Below are 19,971 nucleotides of genomic sequence, written 5' to 3'. Positions count from 1 at the left end.
GACGAGACAAAATTGGTCAAATTTCATTTTCTTTTAGCCTATGATGCTTGTAATGTGAAACTGCTAAGAGTCGAATTCTTTCTAAGTATATACATAAACAGTCGAAGTTAAGCATGTACTGAGAAAAAGAATATCTACATTTTATCCTGTTGGATATTTGCTTTTAATATATTTCATATTGTCCACATTTATGGGCATTAATTACACCACTGGTCTTTATAGAGGTTATCACCTGTCGGACTATACTTCTAGAGCGAAGAAAATTCTGTCAAAATAACTTTCGATTATTTTTACTTCCCGAGCTTAAGCAATGGAAGTATTGTAATCGAGTCCGTCGGCCGACTCTCTATTTTTACGTTTTCTCGATCTTTCATGACCCCTAGAAGACGAAGAAATAGGTCTCCCATTTCCGTCTATCTGTCCGTCTGCCGTCCCGGATTTTTATTAGACAGATAATCTCCGAAAGTACTGGACCGATTGTTGTGAAATTTTGTACTCATATTAGGAATATCATGTAGATGGTAAAACACTAACCAAAATTTGCCGAATCATCCCCACCACTAATGCGATGACGTCACTTCAAAATTGTACATAGTAAATGGGTTTTAAATTGTATAAAATAACATAGTCCTACACATGTAGTTTACGACTCCGAATTGAGTTTTTACCCGAAACGTCTAGATTTTTGGAAAAAAAATCAAAATTATAAAACAACATTTTGCAATTTAATTTTGAATCTGCTAACCCGAATGTTTTGAAATGTTGCAAATGTTTTAAGGCTATAAAGAGCATCATAAATCTTTAGTCAAAATATATTTGGTTATCCCCTCCAAAAACTTGATGACGTCAGCTCAAAAGTTTGCCGAATAAATCCTATCTAGAATGTGCAAAATATGATGAGTCTGTACTTGTGATATATCATTCATATTTTTTGGATTTGCATATACAGGATGACTCAAAAAAATTAATAAATGCGTAAATGTATTTTACTGATTTACTCCGGAACTACAAAACCAAATGCTTTGAAATCTTAAAGATGTTTTAAAATTATCATAAGCATGGTAAATTTTTGATCAAAATGTATTTGGTCGTCCCCCTAAAAAAATTTATGACGTCACCACAAAATTTTGTTGAATAAATTCAATCTAAAATGTACAAAATATAGTGAGTCTCTTTTTGTGGTTTATCATTCCATTCAAATTTTTTCGATTTCCATATACAGGGTGACTCAAAAAAAATTAATGAATGCGTGATTTATTTTATTGAGTTAATCAGGAACCACAAAACCGAATGCTTTGAAATTTTGCAGATGTGTTAAGGTTAGAAAGAGCATAATAAATATTTAGTCAAAATATATTTGCTTATCCCCTCCAAAAAATTGATGACGTCAGCCCGAAAGTTTGCCGAATAAATCCTATCTAAACTGTACAAAATATGATGAGTCTGTACTTGTGATTTATCACTCCATTCATATTTTTTGGATTTGCATATACAGGGTGTCTCAAAAAAAATAATGAATGCGTAAATTTATTTTATTGATTTACTCAGGAACTACAGAACCGAATGCTTTGAAATCTTGAAGATGTTTTAAACTTATCATAAGCATGGTAAGTTTTTGATCAAAATGTATTTGCTCATCCCCCCTAAAAAAAATTATGACGTCACCACAAAATTTTGCTGAATAAATCCTATCTAAAATGTACATAATATGATGAGTCTCTTCTTGTGATTTATCATTCCATTAATATTTTTTGGATTGGCACATACAGGGTGACCCAAAAAAATTAATGAATGGGTAAATATATTTTATTGATTTAATCAGGAACTACAGAACCCAATGTTTTGAAATCTTGCAAATGTTTTAAGGTTATAAAGAGCATAATAAATTTTTAGTCAAAATATATTTGGTTATCTTCTCCAAAAAACTGATGACGTCAGCTCAAAAGTTTGTCGAATAAATCCTATCTAGAATATACAAAATATGATGAGTGTGTACTTGTAATTTATCATACCATTCATATTTTTTGAATTTGCATATACCGGGTGACTTAAAAAAATAATGAATGCGTAAATTTATTTTATTGGTTTACTCAGGAACTACAAAACCGAATGCTTTGAAATCTACTGCAAAAAAAAACATAATAGACATGCAGTCGTCGCGTTTCCGACAGCGAGGGAAGTACTGTCTAAACTCTTTAGACCAATTTTTTTTTTCAAATTGAGAAGGGTATAAATTTTAAATGGTTCAATTGTAAAATAATTTGAAAATAGCATATGGGAGCAACTATTAAAAAAGAATTCTCCAATAGGAGTTAAGTTATTTCCATTAGTTAAGAGATAAGTTTTGATTTTAAACAAATTCTCATCAAGCTAAAAAATTGCTTTTGGTAATTTAGACAGAACTTCCTTTGTTCCTGAAGTATAGTACAATAAATCCAGCTTCTTCGAAAAATTATAAAATTTGATTTTGCGGTTTTTTATTTTGATAACATTTGTAAAATAAGAAACAACCTAGGGGTCCAAATTCCAAGGGAGCGCGGTTCACACACGTGCGGACATATGAAATATAATATAACCTAAACAACTAACGGAAAAACATCGGTACATGCTTAACTTCAATTGTTTATGTTAATTTGGTTCCCAGATTGGCATCGAGATCTTGTCCCTGTTTTTACTTGTCCACTCCTCGTTTAAATATCACAAAACACTCACCTATTTATGAAATGTGCACCCAGTACAACACTCACCAGAATGATTTTGATATTTTTAGGTAGTTACTTTAGGCTTCTTTAATTTGGTATGTGGTTATATAGTATACGTATTTCTAAATCCGCTGTGTCTCTGTATCCCAATGGGTACTGCAGTAATATTAGCTGTTGTTAACAGAGTTGTTTCATCTAAAGCCAAATTTTTTCCCGTTGGTCTGTAATTGGGTTGTAATACCTGTTGGCCAACGTAACTAATAATAATATTATTAATAATAATAATAATAATGTGATGCGCGGATAAATGATCGGTAGTTACGCTTGACTTTTGGGGATGGGGTGAGATTAGAGAATAATAGCAGACTAATTTGTATGCTGTAATTCTAGAATCTCGAAAGTTGTTCTGTTAATCTAATCAAAGCATATCATTACTTGGTCTTAGTACCCGTAATGATAGAAGTCTTGCCTGAATGCCGGTCATTTCCGGGTCAGTGGTGGGTCTTAATAATATTTTGAAAGAATATGATGATTACGTACGTAGCAAATTTCCTGATTTAAACGCTTTCGTCTCCTCAAAACAGAGAAAGGGACTAAAATTATGAATTAATCTGGAAACGTTCTGAATATTATTACTGTAAATTTCATTTTATTATTATTAAATATTGGCGGGCCCAAGATTATTATATTCTCAAATTTTCGAAAAAACGGGATGACTCCTTGATTTAATCATACAAAAAAATCGACCGTTGAGTGAATTGAACCAGTGACCTTTGCGTTGGTATTTCGACATTTTTACTGCGAAGCGACACAGCTTTTCATACAGCGATGCTCTTATTTATAGTGACACAAAATGTGATAATTTTTTTTACGAACATGTGAAAACCTGGGGTAAAGAATCAAGGTAAATTTATATACACAAGTATAGAAGTATTTTATTTTGTCAAATATAAATGGAGTTTACAATAAAATGTTGAGGGAACATCATCAAATTGTTGGTATGCATTGAAACAAACACATTATTCTAAGATACCATAAACTCAGAACAGGAAGCGGAGACGGCTGGCGGTTTGAATGTTTGTTTAATTTTTTGAATGCAAAAAAATATTTCGTAGCATTTTGTAATTAAAGAAAAGTCGAGATTTTCTTAATAAAAAAAAAGATCAAAGGTTATTTACACCCCTGAAGTATAATCAGATAAATTCACTTTACCTGCATTAAATCATATTAATTCGGAATTTCTCTCCCTACTTATGATGCAACCCATATGTCACAGAACTCTTAGATCACAGATTATCTTTAAATCATGTACAAAGGTTTTTTTATGTTTTGTGTACAATTTTGGAATTCAAAATAAAAAATTTATATAGTAGCTTTGAACAACCTCCAACACTACATTTCCATTAACCGCGCTAAAAGCTTAATTGGAACAAAAGTGTAAAGCTTGTGTACAATTAATTGTCGTGCTCTGAATTAATGAAACGTCGGCTTTAGAAAGAAATCTACTTTGCAGTTGCACAAATTCTCCATTAATTTGCGTCAGTGAATTTACTAGTTCAGTACTTGATCTTAATTACGTGAATGCGAGTAGCTACTTACTCTGCTTTATTTGCTTCAATTAAATTTATTAAAAAGTGATAACCGACTGCAAAATAATTGCTACAAAAACCTACGTATGTGTGCTTTCATTTTTACTTTCCCAGAGATAAGTAAGGGAATTCTCGTAATAGAGTCATTTTGATGAACGTCTGTCGTGTTTTCTTAGCATTTCATACAAATAAAAAAGCGCTCATAACTAATGAAGAATTTTATTGCTTATTTGCGGTTTCTTCTTGCTATTATTGGTTCTTCTCTTATGTTACAAATGGGCTTATAACAAGTCGAGCAAACATCTAAGTTGTCGTGCGAAGAATTTCTCTTTAAAAGAAGAAAATACCAGTCCTATCTTGATTCAAAACAAGAAAACAGCAAAGTTTGTGGATCTGTTAATATAACGTTAATATCAAAATAGTTTATTAATAAACTGCTGTTCATTTTATTATCCTACCCTTTGGATAGTATCAATTCATTATCATTTCAATGAGTTATTGGTAAAATGTTCTCTTACATTAAATTTTATACATCATATTAGTGGCATTGAATTCTAACCTAAAAATCTGAGCCTTCACGTCACTTTGACATGTTATGAACATTTATGATTAGTGAAGTCGGACTCGTCATTTCTTGCTTTATACTTAGATTCCGATCACGTGCACATAAGCATGAAAATGCATGTTTTCTAAAGACTCTTTCACACTGCGGTTTTGTTGTTGCAATTGTATGTACTCATAAAGTCCGATTAATATTTTTATAACACGCCAATCATTTGCGACAACTTGTCCATAAAGAGCAACAAAATAGCTTAGAATGAATGAGAATTAACGGTGTTAATCGACATTTTTAATTGAACTTTTAAAAGTTGATATTAAAGACGTCCAATCGGAATGTACAGTGCAATTATTACTCAGGATTTTGCCCTCCCACAACTGTTACGTAATTATAGCGAAATATGTTTAAATATGATTTAAATATAGATTGTGTTATTCCAATTAAGCGCGACTGTGTCAGAATATAACAGGATGATTCTACATAAAACTTAGCTGTTATGCGGGAAGTAAAATTACATCTGATATTTAACAAAATTGTCGATTTGTAATAATTTAACACCATCAGAGTGCATTTTAAGTCACTAGTTTCACAAAACGTTATTTTCTGAACAAAAAGTGAGAGAGTATCACATTTTTTTGATAACTCGATGTCCGTCAAGTACCGCACGATCCAAAGTGAAATTGGATTTGGGATTGATTTTAAAACTTTAGTTGACAAATTTGCTGCGAACACTTTTCCGTCAGTGTCCTTTGAAGTTAAGATTAATTGTCACCGTGACAAATGACGTTTACGTCAAATAGTCCTAACCTCGAAACACGCTGACAGCGCGACAGGACGTCGCACAGCAGGAGTACCACCCGAAATTTTCAAATCGCGGCCTACTTTCAATCTCACGCTGTTCAGCGTGACAGCGTCTTTAATCGCCGCACAAACGTTCTCCCGACCAATAAACGAAATTAATCGCACCCTTTTTGCCTCCTTCACACCCGTTCACACACTGCTAACGACAGCTCTTAACCATAAAACCAGCAGTGAGTCAACCGTGACTGTAATTATGATCATTTTCAATCCGCAGCGCATAATTTGTGGCCGCAAACCACCATTAAACAATCAACATCGCACCGACCCGGCCTGTCTTATTTCCACTTCCAGGTCCGCCCCACGCGAAACCCCCAAAAATCGCTCTTCTATTGTTTTTGTGTGAAACAAAAAAAATTTTTAAATAAATTTTACAAAATAAGGCAAACAATAAATCATTGTAAACATCGACGGCGTCGATAATCTGTTCGGTGCGTTGGATTTGAAGCCCTTTTCAGAATTTTATTGACGTGATGTCGATAGCCGTTGTAAACGAGCAGTGCTTTTTGCAGGAATTGGTCAAGTGCGTGACAAGAGCGGTAAATGCTTTGATGAGTATCGGAATGTACGAGAGTTGCCATTTTTAGATGGTCAGGCGATTGAAATGGTGAGTGAGGGATTCGAAGAAGTTAGATTATTGCGGAAGTTTGATTGCAGCTTGTTTGTATTTTTGTGTTGATGGTGTGATGAGTCGCATAGCGGAATTCTGTATTTATTAACCGAAGAATCAGCAGTGCTGTTGTAAAGAAATGTCATTTAATATAAAGGAGGGTAGTAAGTGGACCATTTCGTATTTGATGGATTTCAAAAAACAAAGTTTTGGATTATTGGAAAAAGTTTGTAAACAAGTTTGCAATGTCAACAGGGTCAGTTATTTCCTTATCGTCATAAGTCGTTAACTTTGGGATCAGATTTTTCTTTTTATTATGAAACTGTCACTAATATAGATTAGGATCAGACTGAAGACGCACTAGTTGCTTTCAGGAGGTTTCAGTTTCAGACAGTGCCACAGATTTTATACTCCGCAAAACACGCTACTTTAAGCAGTATTCAGTTTCTTCCTTGAAATACCAGTGATAAAATCGGTGACATTGTGCTTTAGGGTTCATTATGCTTCAATCATCTGCATAATTATGTTTCAAAACCGCCATATAAGTACCTACTTTTATTTCCGACAATCCTCCTGTAATAACAGTTAATGCCTCGCACCCATCCATCCTCTCTCATCTCCACGACCGCAGCGCAAAAATCCCATCTCCACACAATTGCTACAAAGATAAAGCACGTCCGAGTCCCAATAAATCCCCGCATCCACGTATCCTCTGAATTCCACATAAATCCCCATAACGGCGTCTCCCATCCACCTCCCAATAATTCACACCAACAAAATAAACCCACAGAATGTCGTTAGCGGAGTTCCAAGGTTGCGCGTGACTGACCCGACCTGCCTCAACCCGGCTCGCGAGACAAATCACTTCGGTGATTTACCGGCCCATCACGAACACAATAAGGAAACCTGATGGTAGGACGGCATTGACCACATTCGAGCCATCGTCGGCACCGTCACTCGATTATAAACAATACGGATGCGGCTTCTCGGAAGAGAGATGAGTCCTATCGTTTACGTGACCTCCATCGCTCTTGGATTTACGCGAGATTGCTAAAGAGCACAGTTACGAGTTATTGTCTATACCCTCGACCTTAGATCGCTGAGTGCGTGGGTCTGGGGACCCGGGGAGGTTTTTTCTGGTGGCATTGATTAAATACATATAGATAGACCCATGCTATTGTTTGGAGCGAACAGGCCAACGGCCGGCGAACAAGAGATGGCGCACCAACAGTCGGCCGTCAAACGCCGGCGAAAAGCTTGGACACCAATCGCGCGCGTAGATAACCCAAATCACAGCAACAATACATTTAATAAAGCTACCACTCGACAGAGGGCGACGAAAACAATGTGTAAAAATCTCTTAGTAACGATTTATATAATTTGCAACGTTGCCAGATGAGCCTAGCACAACTTTGCCGTTATTTATAGTCGATTAGATTTTATTTCGTTTAAAAGTTTCTGGTGAATAAATGAAATTATTATAATGAATAAACAATACAAACAAATTATTACTTGTTATTTTAAATACTTGTTAGTGTTGATGAAAACATAAATGGTAATTAAAGTTATTCTAAATACGGTCCGGTCCGGTAGCTCAAATTTTACAGTACGAGTGATATGTTTCAGGACGAGTAGGTAGCCGAGTCTTTAATTTCGAAACGAGTACTGCGAAAAGAGTTACCGGACGTATGTTGTTATCTATTTTATTTCATACTGTCAACATACTTTTTTATTCGATAAAATTATTATTATTTTGAGAAAAAATCCAAATCGAGTCACTTTTTCTGACATCGTTAGCAACCGCTCTTTGGTAAATGTTTTAATTTGTTTATTCGTGCAAATCAGCATCATATGTTTAAACACATAGTACTTATAACACTTTACAGGACTTATTGTTTTGTATAATCCGACTCGATGGACGAATGTTTTGTGCAATCCGTCTCGAAGGACCAATGTTTGTGCAACTCGGCTCGTCCTACCAGTATTTTTTGTAATCTGGTTGATACGACAATGTGATACCGAATTGCACTTTGATATTGCTCCAAGGACCTTTGTTTTCTTGCGTGCGAGATAATAGACAGCGTTCGGTTTCGATGTTTAATACAGGACGGTTACAGAAGTACTAAATTTACATTTGTATTTACAATAACAGGTAAAGCAAAAGAGACCCAAAAGGGTCAGTGGCCGCTTCCGGAAATGGAAAACTTGTCCTTTTTGGCCACGGAGGTAGAAGAGTGTCTCTTCTACCTCCGTGTTTTTGGCTCAATTTTATCGGACTTGTCCGTTTTTTTGATTTTACCGGAATAGTTCGATCCAGTAAAACGTCAAACTTGACATAGTATGAAGTAAAATAAATAAATTTTATGATGTAAATACAATTAAGTGTATCGATAATTCGCTACTGAAAATTTATTGAAATATAATTTGTGTTAAAAAAAGATTTTTGTGGTTTTATGGTTTATTAAATGTAATTAAAATAAATAATATCAAGAACTTGTATTATATATCAAAAACATTCATTGTAAATAAGAAAATTATGTAAATAAACCATAAAACCATACAAAATTTTCCTGCGACCTCTATTCAAAATCCCAGTTTACCAATAGGAATTAAGGCACAAAGATGTTTCACTGAATTTAATACCGATTTTTCAAGAAAAGTATGCTTATAAGCCTATAAGCGTCTAATGGATTAAAACAACAAATAATAATCACAATTTATTTGTTTTATGTGTTCATTACAATAATCCCATTTATTTACCAGAAACTTCTAAATGAAATAATATCTGGTTGACGAGAAATATCCGCAAATTTGTGTTAGGCTCATCTGGCAACGTTTTCGGTAGGTAGGTATCAATGGAACTAAAAGATTTGGTAATTTTCTTGGAAGAGTTTGTTTCTTCAATGAAAATTTATGGTTTTTAATTCTTCGGCCGCTTGAAAGTCTCGCCATGTGAAAATAGATTATTTGATAACCTGTTTCGTAATAATTGTAAATACGAACAAAAGCATATTTGCATATTCTAAACAACTGGCCATATCGATTCCAAACTTGTACAGATATGTTTTTTATTGTTTCTGTTTTCCATGAAATAAATTTTATTTGCAAAATACTTAATGTCTAACGACATATCACGCATACATACTACCCCATTTACTATATTTTCAATCTGTGCATTTTTCGCTTCATTCGTAGGAGCCAAGTAAGAAGTATCAGTGAGACCGGCGGTCTTTCAAAAGCTCGTAAATGAAAAGATTTAGTAAAGTTTCCTAGAACAGTCTGTCTCTTCATAAAAAAATTTAGACATTTTTACTATGAAATATTGGTACAATACGCTATATTCCACTGTTTGTTTTCTTTGAGATACGACTAGTTCTTGTGCCGAAGTGAAACACCAAAAAGTCTAAAGTCCGGAAATCAGAGTGAATTTTAAAACACATAAAACGACTTCTTTATTTATTTAAATATTGTCCTGTAACGTCCTGTGACGTGGAATGGAGTTTCTTAATGTACAAAAGTATGTTAGATAATAACCGAAAAATTTTCTTGATTAAAACTAAAGGAAACACAATTATTACTTGGAATAAAAATAAAGAATATCAAGAACTTGTGCTATGTATTAAAAATATTTAATTTCAAATAAGTAAATTATGTTAATAAACCATAAAACCACAAAAATCTTTTTTAACACAAATTATATTTCAATAAATTTTCAGTAGTGAATTATCGATATACTTAATTGTATTTACATCATAATAGTTATTTATTATATAAGCGGTTAAAGTGAATGTTTAATGAGCGGCCAGTTTAAGGCGAGAGCGGCGTATGCCGCGAGCGCCTTAAGACCACGAGTTACACATTCATTTTAACCGCGAGTGTAATACAAACTTTTATTCAATTTTGACAACCCCAAGTCCCAAATTGTGAAAAAATTGGTGATTCAAAGTTCACATTCGAGAAACGTCAGAATTGACAGCGACCAAATAAAAGTTTTATATGCGTAGAATTTAGGTTACAATATCAGGTGTGTGTGTGTAGTATGTGACTCTGGCGACGGTGTTTGTTTATTTTAAACAAACTAAAATTATCGAAAAATTGCAAAATCATGCAAGATTCCAACGGCAAAACTTGCTCCCAAAAAAGAGCAAATCAGAAAGTGTATCAAAAGTTCCTTAGATGGAAAGAGCAGCAAGACATTGGAGAAATTACAGAAATGGTAACCATGGTTTTAAAACAGCAAAATAAAAATTTTATTTCGCTAGCGGTTTAAAAATTTTATGGTGCTACCGGATAAACCAAAGCTTTAGTGGCCTACTGACGGCAAAATAAACGTTTGTTTACATGTCAAAATTGAGTAAAATTTATTTATTTTACTTTATACTATGTCAAGTTTGACGTTTTACTGGATCGAACTATTCCGGTAAACTCAAAAAAACGGACAAGTCCGATAAAATTGAGCCAAAAAGGACAAGTGTTCCATTTCCGGAAGCGGCCACTGACCCTTTTGGGTCTCTTTTGCTTTACCTGTTATTGTAAATACAAATGTAAATTTAGTATTTCTGTAACCGTCCTGTATTAAACATCGAAACCGAACGCTGTCTATTATCTCGCACGCAATAAAACAAAAGTCATTGGAGCAATATCAAAGTACAATTCGGTATCACTTTGTCGTATCAACCAGATTACAAAAAATACTGGTAGGACGAGCCGAGTTGCACAAACATTGGTCCTTCGAGACGGATTGCACAAAACATTCGTCCATCGAGTCGGATTATACAAAACAATAAGTCCTGTAAAGTGTTATAAGTACTATGTGTTTAAACATATGATGCTGATTTGCACGAATAAACAAATTAAAACATTTACCAAAGAGCGGTTGCTAACGATGTCAGAAAAAGTGACTCGATTTGGATTTTTTCTCAAAATAATAATAATTTTATCGAATAAAAAAGTATGTTGACAGTATGAAATAAAATAGATAACAACATACGTCCGGTAACTCTTTTCGCAGTACTCGTTTCGAAATTAAAGACTCGGCTACCTACTCGTCCTGAAACATATCACTCGTACTGTAAAATTTGAGCTACCGGACCGGACCGTATTTAGAATAACTTTAATTACCATTTATGTTTTCATCAACACTAACAAGTATTTAAAATAACAAGTAATAATTTGTTTGTATTGTTTATTCATTATAATAATTCCATTTATTCACCAGAAACTTTTAAACGAAATAAAATCTAATCGACTAGAAATAACGGCAAAGTTGTGCTAGGCTCATCTGGCAACGTTGCAAATTATATAAATGGTTACTAAGAGATTTTTACACATTGTTTTCGTCGCCCTCTGTCGAGTGGTAGCTTTATTAAATGTATTGTTGCTGTGATTTGGGTTATCTACGCGCGCGATTGGTGTCCAAGCTTTTCGCCGGCGTTTGACGGCCGACTGTTGGTGCGCCATCTCTTGTTCGCCGGCCGTTGGCCTGTTCGCTCCAAACAATAGCATGGGTCTATCTATATGTATTTAATCAATGCTGGTGGAGACGTCACGCACGCCGATGGACGCACCTTGCTATTGTCGACTATGGGAATCGGACCTTTCTAAATTGGAAACGGACGGCCTCTGGGACTGATAAAAGACCTGTCTTATTTATATTGGTGATGTAAGTGACTGGATCTGGACGCCGCTTGGAAATGGAGTCATCAGCTTTTTGCGGGGGATGGGTGTACAGTTTTCAAATCAGTATGCTTTCTAAAACCGTAATTACATCTAAAATTACATACAATTCAGCTGATTTCGATGTCTAATTGCAGTCTTATTGACTGCATTTCCTTTTTCCGTCCTGAGCATAAGCTGGGAAGTAGAGCCCCATGTAAGAGGATCCGTTTGATGAATAGAAACTGAAAACTTGTGTAAAATGGTAAATTTGTAGAGAAGTGTGGGAGATATAATTTACCATTTTAAACATGTTTTCTGTCTTTTGTTGTGAAGAGTATGTACATTAAGGGCAAAAAAAGGCAATTTATAAGCCCCGCCCACCCACCCTGTGTCAATTGTGACGATGTTTCTTTATAGGTTGTGAGCAAGAACGCGAAGCTTAATTGCAAAATCCTTATTTTTCTACCAGTAATGACCATTTGAAAAATGTTCTTAAGTAAATGTATTGTTCAAAGAAAAGTTTTAAGCAAAAAATAAAACCAAAATTAAGCTCCGCCCCTCGGCTCACGATGAATAAGAAAATTCATCACAATTGAGATGAGGGTGGGTGGGCGGGGTTTGCATTTTGCCTGTGTTTTCTTATGTGTGCGTAGTTTAATGACAAGAAACTGAAAACTTGTTTAAAATGATAAATTTGTAGAGAAGTGTGGAAGATAAAATTTACCATTTTAAACATGTTTTCAGTCGTTTGTTGTGAAGACTATGTAAATTAAGAAGAAACCAGAAGTCAAATTGTAAGGCTCGCCCACCCACCCTGTCTCAATTGTGACGATTTTTCTTTATACGTTGTAAGCAAGAAGGCGGAGCTTAATTGCAAAATCCTAATATTTTACGAGAATTTACCATTTGAAAAATGTTCTTAAGAGAAAGTATTGTTCAAAGAAAAGTTCTAAGTAAAAAAGAAAGCCAAAATTAAGCTCCGCCCCTCGCTCACGACGAATAAGAAAATTCATCACAATTGAGATGAGGGTGGGCGGGCGGGGTTTACATTTTGTCCTTTTTTTCTTATGTGTGCGTCGTTTTTTATTCACGACAAAAAACCCAAAACTTATTTAAAATGGTAAATTTGTAGCCAAACGTGTGAGATAAAATTTACCATTTTGAACATGTTTTCAGTCTTTTGTTGTGAACAGTATGTATATTAAGAAGAAAAAAAGGCAAATTATAAGCCCCGCCCACCCACCCTGTCTCAGTTGTGACGATTTTTCTTTATACGTTGTGAGCAAGAACGCGAAGCTTAATTGCAAAATCCTTATTTTTCTACCAGTAATGACCATTTGAAAAATGTTCTTAAGCAAACGTATTGTTCAAAGAAAAGTTTTAAGCAAAAAAGAAATCCAAAATTAAGCTCCGTCCCTCGGCTCACGACGAATAAGAAAATTCATCATAATTGAGATGAAGGCGGGTGGGCGGGGTTTGCATTTTGCCTTTTTTTTCTTATGTATACGTAGTTTTCTATTCATGACAAGAAACTCAAAATTTGTTTAAAATGGTAAATTTGTAGCCAAATATGGGACATAAAATTTACCATTTTAAACATGTTTTCAGTCGTTTGTTGTGAAGTCTGTGTAAATTGAGAAGAAACAAAGTCGTTCTTTTTTAAGGTTTTGTAACCCCTATAGTATGAAAAAGTAGGTACCCCTTTTCTAGCTGCGTATTTTACGTGTGTACGCTTACCAAGATTTATTTGAATATCCCCATCAACAATTTTATGACGTAATCTAAAAATTTTACATACTAAATTCTATTTAAATTTTATAAAATAACACGCTTGTGTACTTTTGGCTTATTCACCTGCCCTTATTCACATAGACGTCTAGATTTTTGGATAAAAAAATCAGAATTGTAAGATAACATTTTACACTTTAAGTTAGAAACTATAGAACCGACTGCTCTAAAATCTTGCAGAGGTTTAAAGTTATTGTAAACATAGTATATCGCTTATCAATCTTTTTTGGTTATGTTCTCCAAAAACTTGATAACCTAATTTCAACATTTGTATAGTGTCTGAAAAAACTAATGAATGGAGCAATTTTTGAAGAAACCGCGGACTTTGAAAAGTTTGAAAGAATTTTGGGGGTTCTTAATTTCGATATTATAACACAATAAAATTCATAGAGTCAAATTGTATCATTTATCTAGGCACTTGCAGAATACCGTAGTGTTTTTTTTTAATTCGGGAGACTAGCCCCGCACTACCCACCCTCTCTTTTCTTAGAGGTTATGTCATTTGCCAGAGTCAGTTTTATCTTAGCAGGTACTAGCCCCGCCCACCCGCCCTCACTTTTCTTACAGGATATCTCATTTGCCAAAATTAGTTTTGTCTTGGTAGCTATTAGCCGCACCCACCCGCCCTCTGTTTTCTTCGAAAATATCTCATTTACCAAAATCAGTCTTATCTTAGCAGGTATTAGCCCCACCCACCCTCCCTCTCTTTTCTTAGAGGGCATATCATTTGCCAAAATTAGTTTTATCTTAGCAGGTAATAGCCCCGCCCACCCGCCCTCACTTTTCTTACAGGATATCTCATTTGCCAAAATCAGTTTTGTCTTGGCAGCTACTAGCCGCACCCACCCGCCCCTTCTTTTCTTAGAGGGTATGTCATTTGTCAAAATCAGTTTTATTTTGGCAGCTACTAGCTCCACCCACCCGCCCTCTCTTTTCTTCGAGAATATCTCATTTACCAAAATCAGTCTTATCTTAGCAGGTATTAGCCCCACCCACCCACCCTCTCTTTTCTTAGAGGGTATATCATTTGCCAAGATTAGTTTTATCTTCGCAGGTACTAGCCCCGCTCACCCGCCCTCACTTTTCTTAAGAAGTTACCAATAAAACAATAAAACAAAATAATTTGATCAATCAAAAATAGGGTGATTAATTTTATTAAATTTATTTTATGTAATGAAAAAAAAGACCTGCCGCCTGCCAGTTTCAATCGGTCAACCCTGGGTCTATAAGGCGAAACTGAGGCACGCTAGCTGTAACACGTCTTCGTAAAGAACTTGGTAGATTAAACAATAAACAAATATAAACAAAATCAAGATAGATTTGTAAACCACAAGTACAGGAGTATATTTTTTATACAATTTTGGTAAGATTAAAAATCGATACAAACAGACAGACAGACAGACGGACGGACGGACGGACAGACAGACAGACATCGAGAAATCATGAAACTGGCAAGTTTTCTGTTGGACTCCATTACTGTAGTTCCCTAATTTGCGCTCAGGAAGTAAAAATGAACATTATATGGCGAGAAATGTAGTTTTGTTAAAAAAATACCTCTAAAACGGCAGTCACGTACCATGGAAATCTGAAAGTTCAAAAGTTGAAAGCTAATTCCCAGCGAAAGCTGTCGCATCATCGACACCTTGCACGTAACTTTTACAGACGTATCAGATGCGCCAAATTATAGTACATTATCACTACCATTTTTACTTCAGAATTGTGAGAATCGAGCTTTAATATTTTCCGCTTGTGCGCTTAATTGCTCGCACCGCTATCACCTTGTAAACGCTTAAACTATGATCTCCAAAACTTGCTCACAAACAAGTCAAATCGCCGCTTCGCCTTTTAATTAACTGGTAGCCTCAACAGACCTCCTACGGCTCGAAATAAAATCCATCAAACCTCTCCGTTTGAGCATAAACAATCTAAATAAGGAAACAATCTCCACATCTCCACATTAACTCTTCGCAACAATTAGGCCATTCGGTGTCGACACCACCTTACTCACAACCTCCGCGCGACATACGACCCATCGTCAATTTAACGACTTCGCTGACCGTCCCATCAATTTAACGCCTCATCTCCGGCACCATTCGACTTTCACATAAAGATTTTTCTCGCAGTGCACTTCATTAAAACTAACAGACATCGCACACCATTCGAATTCCAGGACCGTCTCTTCCCCGCCATAAAACACACCCATTAAACAATTATTTTACTCGTTAGTCTGGCGTATTCTTCTTCGCAACGGTCGTTCTGTATAAATGAATTTCATCTAAAGAAATAACTGAATCGAATGAATCCTAATTGCAGGAGAAGGCGAGCGCATAATGCATGCGAGGTCGTTATTTTATTGCTTTTTTTTCTTAGGGGACTTACCGTGAATGTCGTCCACGCATATCCGCAAGTCTTCACGGAAGGCCGGCAGGTGAGGGTGGCACTGGCAGGTGCAGGGAGCGGCTGGGGCGGTGGCGGAAGCCGTACCGCTGCTCAGACCCACGCAGGTTTCGGGTTTGCAGGATTTTTGGCCTGAAATGAAGATTTGGAAAATTATCGCAATTTACGAATGCTGTCTGAAAACAGTTCAATTTGCAAGTACTATCGCACGCAAAATATTGTCGGTATCCAGCACCCAGCAGTTTTGCGGGTTTTCATTATTCAATGCCACTTAGCTAAACTAAAGTGGACAAAAACCAAAATTTCCTGGTGTGATTTTGAATTCGAAACGAGAATTTTTTGAGATAATATTGTTGAACTTAACAATATATTTCTTAATAACTCAAATTTATACGACTGATTACACAACGATTATGTACAAAATAATTCCGGCGCAAATTGACTGGACTCGACTCGTTACGTCCTTCTAGATCTTCGCCGATTGGGGTCTTTTTGGAATACCCATCGCGAGTTCCGCTTCCAGGCTTTTCTTTAGCAAATGCCGCCCGGCCGCCGTCACCGATGATGAGTAGCCATCATTGCCGTGCATACTAGAAAGCTCTCGACAGTCCATAGGCGTCGTACCGGGGTGGTGTATGGGTTTATTTCGTAACACTATTTTAAACCATACATTAGATTGATTTTTTTAACAAAGATGAATCTGTTTTTAATAACTTTATTATTTCATTACATTTTCAGAAATGCTCTCGGTTTATACATACACGTTTTAGAACACAGTTGCAACACCAAAAGGCAAAAAATTTTAGAACAAATCAAATCGCAATTTTACCTTCCGGATTGAAGACGTCCCCCTTGTTCTGCCTGACCACCTGTAGGCTAACGTCCGTCATTCCTTCCAGCGCGTTCGCCAGCCATGGTAGCACCAACATCAACAAACCCGCTACCGCCATAAGTGATCCGGCCTCACGACCATTTTATCTGGAAAACAAACACGATGCCATCACTGATCGCCACGAGAGCCAACATAAATTAATTTTCTTTACGATTTTTTAAAAGCCACTAAACGGCCAACAGGTTCCCGACTGCTTGCGGTAATTAAGAAACGAGCAAGTTTGTAGTTTTATGACACGGTGACATGTCCGAATGACCCGTTAGAAGGTGCATTACACAGCGGTATGGTGAGAATTTGGGATGATGGTTGATGGATGGTCGGAACGAATTTTTCACAATGGGTGCTGGGTCTAACGGTGTAAAGTAAGCGAGTGTTGGGAAAAAAATACGAGGTCTGTGAGCGAAAATCGACAAGTTTTTTTTGCGTTAATAAATTACAAATTTCATAAGACTGAAGCCTAAAACTTTGAAAATATTTGAAAAATTTTTGAAAGTTGAAATTTTTAAGTAAATTAACGTGGAACTACAACGGGTTTATAAGACAGTAAAATTCAAAAATTTGTATTTGTATTTTTGAAAAAATAATTTGTAATCCGTTGTTCGACCTGAAAGCTGTTTACTTAATTATAATAATCAACAAGCGTAAGGAATTCGGAATTCATTCTGTTAATAGCCTGAGCTTATCTGAAATTTTCGCATTTCTAGTGGCGCGTCCTGCGGCCCATTTCGAATCAGCTTTTATTTTCAAACTTTGCATGTAGCGTAGCGCTCACATTCTTTCCATTTTCATAAATTTCGCATTCTGTGCGCCGATAACACCCAGCTGTTTTTAAGATAATAAACGTTTTAGGACAACAGCTGCCGTGAATGGAAAGTAAACTTTGGTCAGTGCAATTACCCACCATTCAAAGCGTCGTTACGCATTCGCTGAGAACTTTTCCTTACGTAACTCTCGGAAGACACAAAAACATAATTAACAACGAAATTATTTTAATTCGGCCAATTTGTAACCCTGATGAGTTATGTCAAAACGAAAAATTCCATCGGATCTAGCGAATCATCATGGCGGCCGTGTTTCAAAGAAAAATGTAATTAACAAGCTCATAAACTATGCAGCAATTCGACTGCAGTAAAACATTTTCGTACGACAAGTTTTCGCATTAGCAACTAATAAATTCCTTCTATTTTTATAATAAGCCCATAAAAATCATCCGCCCATACATCGTCTCTCTCGATTAATTATTTATGTGTCGCCGCGCGTTTTTACTCTGTTTATGGAGAAAGCAACATGTGGAAATTGAATCGGTTAACCTGATTTTCGATTTTGAAATTTTTCCGTGTGCCTTCTGGAGTGAGACGTTAAGCCGGAACGACGACTTTAGAGTATTTGTTTGCAGTTGTATGTTTAAAAGCTCTTAAAGGTGTGAGAGTCGAGGATTTGTTTGCCAATTACAAATTTCTGGCGCTCAAAAGCGGGTGTTTTGCATGTAAATGGTGGACTGAGTGGAAGTGGTTGGATGGCGCGAGAACAGTTATTATGGCAAGTGCAGTGAAAATATTTTCATTAGGGTTTTGTGGAAGCTAATCTCAAACTGCTGTTTTTCCTGGAGGCATTTGCATTTGCGAGCCGCGCAATCAGCAGCGAGATAATTAAGTCTTTTAGCAGCAGCGATTACAGAAGCTGTATATTTTGAGACAAGAAACTTATAAAACGGTACAAAGCCAAAGAGATTTTGTTTATAGTATGCAGTTTTTATTGGTAAAAATGCTCAATGCGAAAGGCCAATTTTCCGAAGTCCTGCAATTCCGCCTTCTATCATCCCCATCAATCTGTCAGCGCGCGTTCAGATCAAATCATGTCGGAATTAACCCGATTTATGGCCGTCCTGCAGCCGTCATTGTGAGAAAGAGTTCCTCGATGGCCATTAAACGGTACCATTTCGCTCGTTTCTCGCCGATAATTGATCGCTCGCCGGCTTCAAAAAATCCATAAACCTTATAAATGATTCGTTAGAGTGTGCAATTAATGTGACAGTGTGATGATCTTGAGGGACAAGGACGGTAGGGTTAGTGACTTCGAACTGTATGGAGGAGCAGATGGCAGACGGAGAGTCATATGCGTTGATTTCAGTTGCAGAAGTCATGCGGTGATTCCTCGGAAGCGTAAACGGAGAAAAAGTGGTCTTGGTCAGGGACAAAAGGGAGCAGCGAGAGAATATGAATCGAGCGATGAGATTTTTCTCGGTTTGGTGCCAATTGTGGTGGAGGAGCCGCATTTCTGCACGTAGTAACTAGTAATAATAAAATTATGTTAGGAGTGTCGAGGTTTAATTAGGGATCAATTGTGCATTGAACGGAACGGTTGACCTTTTGTTATATATTTTTACTTCCAAAGTGTAAACTAGCGAAGCATTGTACAAAAGGTTTCATGATTTATATTTTCTCGACGTTTCGTAGCGTCTACAGTATGAAAAAGTAGGTCGTCCGTTTCCGACTATTTATCTGTTGGCGTGGTGAGTCATTAAAGAAGCTGTGCGACAGTTGACCAGTGCAACTTGTACCGTGGACTACACAAATTCACTTTTAACGGTACTATTTTTTTTTTTATAATTATTGTCAAACAAAGTTAAAAATGTAATATTTCATTTTCCAAAAAATTCTAGAAGCGCACCTGTAGTTTAACAATCCACATCTATATATTTTTGTTTCCCCATCGTAAGCTAAGAAAGTATTGTAATAGCCGAAAGGCTACTTTCATGTTTTCTGGACGTTTCGTGGGTCCTAGGGTCGAAAAAGTATGTCTCCGTTTCCGTCTGTCTATCGTCTGTCATCTGTGTTGATATTTGTTAGACAGATAAATCTCCAGAACTGTCGGACTGATTGTTGTCAAATTTTAAATGTACCTATTTGAAAGATCGT

At 36.0% G+C, this 19,971-nt stretch overlaps 1 protein-coding gene across 1 annotated transcript in view; it reads right to left on the bottom strand.

Moving 5' to 3' along the window:
- Sha (shavenoid) overlaps positions 1-19,971 on the bottom strand; it is a 50,288-nt gene that overhangs the window by 19,162 nt on the left and 11,155 nt on the right. Inside the window, exons 2-3 of the mRNA XM_064049712.1 lie at positions 16,991-17,139; positions 16,144-16,293 (exon numbers count right to left, since the gene is read on the bottom strand). Coding sequence (XP_063905782.1) covers positions 16,144-16,293; positions 16,991-17,111 — 271 coding nt within the window. The 5' untranslated portion in view covers positions 17,112-17,139. The remainder of the gene's footprint in view (positions 1-16,143; positions 16,294-16,990; positions 17,140-19,971) is intronic.

The sequence above is a fragment of the Zophobas morio genome, unplaced genomic scaffold (assembly GCF_036711695.1).
Source record: "Zophobas morio isolate AGI-343-1 ecotype UQ-CSIRO unplaced genomic scaffold, CSIRO_AGI_Zmor_V1 ptg000007l, whole genome shotgun sequence".
Classification (NCBI taxonomy): Eukaryota; Metazoa; Arthropoda; class Insecta; order Coleoptera; family Tenebrionidae; genus Zophobas; species Zophobas morio.
The sequence above is the reverse complement of the archived record's forward strand: the minus strand, read 5'-3'. Positions and strand labels throughout refer to the sequence as shown.